This window comes from Penaeus japonicus, unplaced genomic scaffold, assembly GCF_977035675.1.
Source record: "Penaeus japonicus unplaced genomic scaffold, GWHDUDI00000001_assembly GWHDUDI00000003, whole genome shotgun sequence".
Taxonomy (NCBI): domain Eukaryota; kingdom Metazoa; phylum Arthropoda; class Malacostraca; order Decapoda; family Penaeidae; genus Penaeus; species Penaeus japonicus.
This window is the reverse complement of record NW_028234405.1, coordinates 50,724,013-50,731,512: the sequence shown is the minus strand read 5'-3', so window position 1 is coordinate 50,731,512 and position 7,500 is coordinate 50,724,013. Positions and strand designations below refer to the sequence as shown.

General features: G+C 34.2%; 2 protein-coding genes across 2 annotated transcripts in view; one reads left to right on the top strand and one right to left on the bottom strand.

Annotated features, from left to right (window-relative positions):
- Alg13 (Alg13 UDP-N-acetylglucosaminyltransferase subunit) overlaps positions 1 to 1,359 on the top strand; it is a 2,429-nt gene extending 1,070 nt beyond the window's left edge. Inside the window, exons 2-3 of the mRNA XM_086535161.1 lie at positions 964 to 1,049; positions 1,242 to 1,359. Coding sequence (XP_086391287.1) covers positions 964 to 1,049; positions 1,242 to 1,359 — 204 coding nt within the window. The remainder of the gene's footprint in view (positions 1 to 963; positions 1,050 to 1,241) is intronic.
- A 673-nt stretch (positions 1,360 to 2,032) lies between these two features.
- The window catches only part of LOC122244227 (dehydrogenase/reductase SDR family member 12), a 7,569-nt gene continuing 2,101 nt past the window's right edge, over positions 2,033 to 7,500 (bottom strand). The window contains exons 4-9 of the mRNA XM_043002080.2: positions 7,305 to 7,400; positions 6,947 to 7,071; positions 5,985 to 6,120; positions 3,933 to 4,049; positions 3,661 to 3,763; positions 2,033 to 3,212 (exon numbers count right to left, since the gene is read on the bottom strand). Of these exons, the coding sequence (XP_042858014.2) occupies positions 3,100 to 3,212; positions 3,661 to 3,763; positions 3,933 to 4,049; positions 5,985 to 6,120; positions 6,947 to 7,071; positions 7,305 to 7,400 (690 nt within the window). The 3' untranslated portion in view covers positions 2,033 to 3,099. The remainder of the gene's footprint in view (positions 3,213 to 3,660; positions 3,764 to 3,932; positions 4,050 to 5,984; positions 6,121 to 6,946; positions 7,072 to 7,304; positions 7,401 to 7,500) is intronic.

The window sequence follows — 7,500 nt, the reverse complement described above, 5'->3', positions numbered from 1 at the left end:
GTATTTGGTATTGTATATACATGCCTTAATATATTTTAAAATGGTTGCAGAGTTATTTTGTTTATTGGCTGCTTGTATTACATCCAAGAGTTAAAACCATTTGAACAGAGTTCACAATGGCAAATGTAGGAAAAGAGGTATAAATTGGAATGAACAATTTCTCTAGCATTGTCTCATTCATATTTCTTTTTAATTAAAACCCTTAATAAAACATATGAAATATTCTCATTGCAAAAAGATTTTGCTGAAGCTAGAGAAGAATATCTTTGAGGATAAAAGGTCAAAGCTCACAGATTAAATCTGTTTGTCTATTTAATTTTAGCTCTCTCTGTATGTATCTATGTGTATGCCTGTTTGTTTGTGACTGCCTATCTGTAAACTTGGATGTGAACCAATGAGTTCTTTAAGTTAAGGATGCTTGTTGAAATATGCTGAGAGGAATAGAGGAAGAAAGTGTCTTGGGAGAGATCACTTGAGACTGTATTACAAATGAAGTTTGAAGAGGCTAAGAAGATGATTTCTTAGTCAAATTATTATGCTTTATTGAAATCAATTTACACTTTTAGTTTGCAGTTGATTTCAGTGTTTAGTCCAAATCAGGAAGAGAAATTTCTAAAAGAAAGGTTAATATGTTCAAATGAAGATAATTGGCTAGAATTCCCTCCCCAGATTTTGACACGGTCAACTGGAAAACAAGTATGTCCGGCTGGATAAGGTATATCTTCAATAGATGGTTTTGATGAAAATAATCATGGTTATCATATTACCAGTTATACAACTATCAGTTATCTCTTATAAAAGTTTTATATTTACATACACCATATTTTAACCTGAGACACAAATCTTCAAGAACAAAATTACTACTTCATGGTAATTTTGTAGGAGCAGTATTGGGAATTAATAAAATTCCAAAAATGTGTAATTTGGTTTTATTAAATAGAAAGTTTGCATTTCTCTGTGTAGCATACTTCATATAAGAGTGACATAAAGAGAAAAATTGAGACCTATTCATCTCACAAATATAACAATTCATTCATAAAATACATTGTGTAGGTATGTATATATAATAAAATTATATAATATATATATATATATATATATATATATAATTAGATATATTAGATATATTAGATATATTTGTAAATCAAAATAAAAGTGATTAACAGGTTCCCATAGAGAAGTGGTAATAATTGAACTGAGGTGAAATTTTTTGTTTTTATCTTTTATATATTTTTCCACAGGATGAGCCTTCCTCTGTTTGAGACTAAAATTCTTGCATTAAAAAATCTAAGTTTTGAGCATTTCATCCTGTCAGTCTTCCATACAGAACCTCTAATAGCCCAGATAAAAAAGGATTAGAACCCCTTTCTCATAATCTAAAGTGAAAAGACACAAGCATTTTTGGTTACAAGCATCAGCATCTAAAAAAATGTATCCCTTCCAAAAAGGAGTGTTGATAATAAAATATATTTATAGGGCAACATCTGAGCAGATTTGTAACTTCTGAATAAGAGATAATCCAAAGGCAAGTATGAATACTTTAAAAAAAGATAAATTCTTTCTTTTACCTTTGTTGAAAGACTGCAAGATATAAACATTCTGCTTAGATGCACTTTATTTCCTGAGTGTCTATTTATAAGCCAAAAATACTGACTGTGATCTGGAGTACGCCTTTCAGCATTTTAACATTAAAGTGAACTAGTTCCAAACATGTACAAATAGTACATTAGAAGTATTTGCAAATCTCTAGGTGGCTGCCATATCCTTTTGTTGTTTTGTCATATATTTTAAACATACATACTGGTATAATTCCAATACACCACATACAGCATAATTTGTGGGCAAAGCTAATACATTTTTGTACCAATTGTTCTATATCAGTATAAAAGAAAAACTGTACATGGTGTACCTTTAATCTGAATTCTGTTAAATAAAGAAGGTGGGGATGGGGATTTTCATTAAGAAATAAATTTGTAAAAGGTTTCCCTGGAAACTTTTTTACTGAAAATCCATATCAACATGATTAGCTTTCCAAAGAAGTGGAAATTTCAGAATTATACAAAATAACAAACTGATTGATTTCCAAGTCTTTAAGTGGCATTTTCAATAAAATTTGAGTTGCATTAAGGGAAGTTCAGAATACAGCATACTTCTCTTTTATTCTTTTAACTTAAATTATAATTTATTTGTTGCAGTACTTATTTGGTCTTTCATTTTGTCAATAAAATATATTTGGAGATTGTGACTTCCAAATCATCAACATGGAAGATTTAAAGGATTTAAGATTTGATTTACAAACAAAATCCCTAGCAATATTAGTCAACTCATAATCATATATAATGAAAGAAAGAATAAAAGAATGAAAAAATACTGAAAATTATGCTCAACTCTCACATGAATTATATGGTTGTGTCATTTTACATTAAAGTCGTGATTACAATATATGATTGTGGAAGATTGCCTTTGCCTTGAGTGTCGCCTCTCCACAAATAAAAGTTAACTATAATCATGGCAGTAGTTATGATAATTAGGAACCCTGAGGAGCTTTTTTTTATGAAATGTACTTCAAATTTACTACCTTGCCATTTTTCCCTGTTGCTAGATTATTACCTACTGAAATTATACTCTGGAGAGACATTGTGCTATCAAATATTATTTTCCCTCAGCAATCCCTCACTGATTATCATACTTTGATTTTATTTATATGCCATATCACCTATACTACATATGTATGTGTGTATGTGTATGTGTATATATATATATATATATATATATATATATATATATATATATATATATATATATATATATATATATATATATATATATATATATAGTGTGTGTGTGTGTGGGGGGGGTGCGTGTGCGTGTGCGTGCATGTGTTTTTATGTGTGAGTATGTGGGTGCAGGAGTAAATGGATTGCTTTTCTTAAAATTTCAAAGTAACAAGAGGAACATTGTATTAACAAACATACATGAAAATGATGACAGGAGGATTGAGGAGATAGCTGGATTTATCTGAAAAAATGATAATCACAAAATAATGATGGAAAAAAAAAATAATAATAACAAAAGAGGAACGATTGAGTTTCCATCAACCTAGGCATTAAATTTTGCTGCCAGGTCACTGAGAAGAGACATGAAGTGCTCTTCATCTTTGGTGCAGACCTTCGTCCAAGCTAGTGGAAGGTGCATCGCTGCAGGACTGCGATCTGCAATGAAATACAAAATGCTTGCTTACTGTGCACATTCCCTGTCACTTTACCTCTTCTGCTTAGGTCTACTGTAATCTTCTCTCCTTATCTACCCATCTTTTTTCCCCCTCATTCCCTCACTCATCTCTTTCTTTTACCTTCTCAACCTTTCTTTCCCCCTTATACTTATTCTTCTTCTCCTACTCCTCTCTCTATCTCTAACCTTTTCACAAGTACTTCTACAGTTAGACTAAAGACTCAATACCTGTCATTATACCTGAGTAATTTTTACATAGTGTTCTTACCTTGGAAGAAAAGGCCAGACTGATGGTCTTTCCCCCTCCTTCTTATTCCTCTTCTACTCCTCCTCTCTCTATCTCTAACCTTTTCACAATTACCTCTACAGTTAGACTAAAGACTCAATACCTGTCATTTTACCTGAGTAATTTTTGCATAGTGTCCTTACCTTGGTAGAAAAGGCCAGATGGATGGTCCAAGGCACTGGGTGATACTGCCAGCCACACAGCTGTGTCCGCTCCTTGCACGGGGCTCCGCAACTTATCCTTCATCTGCGGTTCACAAAATAGAATTAGATACAATTTTTTTTCTCCTGTTTTCTTGTTTCTCTCTCCAAACCAAAAAGGGCTAATCCAAGATATCTTGTTATAGAGGAAGAGAGGGAGAGATCATCATTATTGTCGTCATCAATCATTAATAACATTATTGATAAAGGCTGACCTTATTGTAAAATTCCGGCATGGAATTTCTCACAGCAGGTGTGTCAGCCCATCCAGGATGCATACAGGAGAAGTGAACATCAGGATACTGCTTTGCATACTGTTCTGTCATCACCACCTTTGAAATAGACAAATAAATGAGTCAATTATTCAGTAGAACCCCTTCTCTAAACATCCTTTTATTCCAGAAACCTATCTAAGCCTCCTACACTCAGTGACTCTCCCATGATCTGACCCTCGACTTGGATTACCTTTCTGTAGCTATGAAATGTGTAAATGTTTATAAAGCAGTGTTTTCTCTGTAGGAAACTTTAAAAGATTTAGATTTCAAGCTAGCTTCATATAGGATATAAAGAAAAATATTTGATATGAATAGTGTACCACTTGTATCATCAATTTTCTGGTAACAATTTAAGTAGCCACATTTGACGGGTAAAAGTTTAAATATGATAAATTGAAAATTATGAAAAATATCTAATAAAAAAAAAAAATCATTATCATGTACTTGATACCAGATACATGCAGTTAAAACAGAAAAGTCAAATAAAGACAATCCTTGTGCACTGAACATAACAGTTGCTACACCTATAAAAGATTTGTTACATTTACATAACTATGGCATCAACTCATTAACCCATCCACGACAGGGGCATTCTAGCCTTGAATGTCACAATGCCGGGGCGTTCAAATTATTAGGCCTAAATCAATTGAATGGCTGGCACAATACTGTGCCGCCCTGCCACTGGGCTTTTGAATGAGCGGTACAGTACTGTACCACCCGTCCAGAGAGGGTTAATAGCATAATTACATTCAACATGTTTGCACAATTACTTTTGTAAAGGCATCTTGTTAACCCACTGCGTACGGGTGTCATGACATACATGACGTAGGAGCTTTGGCCTGACGACGGGCGTCATGACGTACATGGCGTTCGGGGATTTTGGAATACTATGCTATTTTATTGTGCTATGAAAAGGCTACTGCAGTCATAATTACTAGATGGCACTAGCACCAGCAGGAGAGAGCGCCTTGAATGGCACCCATCTTGCTCAAAACTACCCGCCGATGAAGAAGGTGACTCAATCCATAACCAGTGTCTAAAATGTGCTCCTGTGCCAATATGGATGCCTTTCATTGTGGCACTCACAGTCATAAGCACAGGTTTCATTCCTCTTCTCTACTTCTTCTTGTTATCTTTATTGTAGGGGGTTATATGTTTCGTATTCGTTCATGACAGCACAAAAATGCGAAAAAATAAAGTTGCCTTTTGTCCTCCCATAAAACAGCAATACTTCTATCACATTGAGTATAAAGGAAATAATGAGCTAATATGGATAATATACTACAATTTTAGTCAACTGCAGAACTGATAGAGCCTGTTATATGGCACATATAAGTTTCTAAACTCAATAAAACACACAAAAAAACAAAACACAAAAAAAGCTCTAGTTTTTCAATGAATGACTGAAAGAGAGTGGGAATATTCATATTATAATGCTTCAAGCAGTCTCTCTTTAAAATAAAGCTTATCCTGGAGGCTGGGCAAGCAAATTTATCCCCGTCTGCAATGGGTTAACCCACACAGGACGGGTGGTACAGCATGTGTACCGCGCATTCAAAAGCCCAGTTGCCGGGCGGCACAGTATTGTGCCAGCTATTCAATTGATTTAGGCCTAATAATTCGAAAGCCCCGGCATTTGGACATTCTAGGCTAGAAATCCCCCGTCGGGAATGGGTTAATATTGGCAAACTTAGAACACTATAAATAGAGATCATTTACGTGCACTGATCTAAAGCTAGACATCCTGCAAAATACACATCACTGATAAATATGTGAAGGAGAGTGAAAAGAAGAGAAAAGAAAGAATAGAGAGAGAGAGAGAAAAGATTCACAACCCAACCCACTGACATCGAGGAGAGAGAGAGAAAAGAGATAGAGAGGGGGGGCCCCCACCCCCCCCCCCCCTTGTTAGGGGGGGGAGCGAAAAGAGAGAGAGAGAGAGAGAGAGAGAGAGAGAGAAAAAAAAAAATGGAAAAAGGTAAGGACCAATACCTGCTGTCTCTTGTTCTGGGCATAGACCATTGTCCCATCAAAGGGTTTCATCTTCTCCGACTGCAGGTCCTCTACGTTGAGCTTTTGCACCAACATTCCCCCGGAGGTGACCACTACAACTCTGGGTTTTTCGCTCCTGTTTAGGTGAGAGAGAGAGAGAGAGAAAAAAAAGGTTGAAACTCTGATTGATCCATGTTTAGGAAGTAAGGAAAGTGTCTATTTGTTTAAATTACTAATTTATGTCTCTAGAAGATTTTAATGAACAATACTAACAGGAAAAATTCAACTCTAACTAATGCATATTTAGAATATGAATTAAATTATTTGTTTTAATTATAGATTAATGTCTTGGAAGATTTTAATAGACAATTTGGTCACATGGAAATTATGATTTGCTGTTTAAAATGACATCCTGTAATTAAGAATGTTAAAAGCATCAATGTTATCACTTTATATTTCCAGTTTGAAAATAAAATGAATATTTGAAAATGGCAAGAATACTAGAATTTTCTGGGAGATCATCTAAGATTTCGATAATAAAATAATCTAGGAGCATGTCAGATTTATACAATATTCTACGGTAATTTCAAATAATATAAAAATCGAAGATTATCTAAACTTAGATTATTACACATTCAAATAATTTTAATCTAAGGTCATTCACTTTATACATTGGCTAGTTACTCTCATATACTAATTTTCTAAGAAGAAGAAGAAGAAATAAAAACAGAAGAAGAGGAAGAAATAGAAGAAGAAGAAGATGAAATAATAGAAGAAGAAGAAGAAATAAAAGAAGAGAAGTAGAAATACAAGCAAAAGAAATAAATGAAGAAGAAAAAGAAGAAGAAATAGAATAATAATAATAAGAAGAAGCAGCATAGCACTATAAATTACCAGGACACATTGCCAATTACCATCTTTAAGTTAGCCTTCGTGTACACTTAACCCAAACTCCATCTTACTTTCTGAGGAGAGGAATGAGGTTGGTTGTGAGGATGTGCATGCTAAGGGTGTTGGTCACAAAGTTTTTCTCAAGGTTTTCTGCAATGACCTCTCTGGTATTGATCATACATCCTGCATTATTGACCTGTAGGAGAAAGATGATTTATTCTCGGCGTGGTAGACGACTAGGATTAACTTCTATCTTGAATTCTCTGTCAGACTATTTGTACACTGATTATACTTTTGGGATTTGCAATGAAATCTGAATACCCATGCGCCGGAAAACGCACAAGCACAACTATCGGCACCAGCATAAAAATAAGCCATAGTAAAATTATTAATATCAAATAATTACAAATATTTATGAACTATACCTACCAACGTATGTAACTGGTCGTGCTGCTCGGTGAAGGTTTGCGTGAACTTAAAGACATCCTGAGGCACCGACATGTCTAAAATGTGTAGGTGGACATTCTGTAACCATAAAGAGATTTACATTATGTATTAGATAAGGTTAGGAGATTTACATTATGTATTAGATAAGGTTAAGAGATTTACATTATGTTTTAGATAA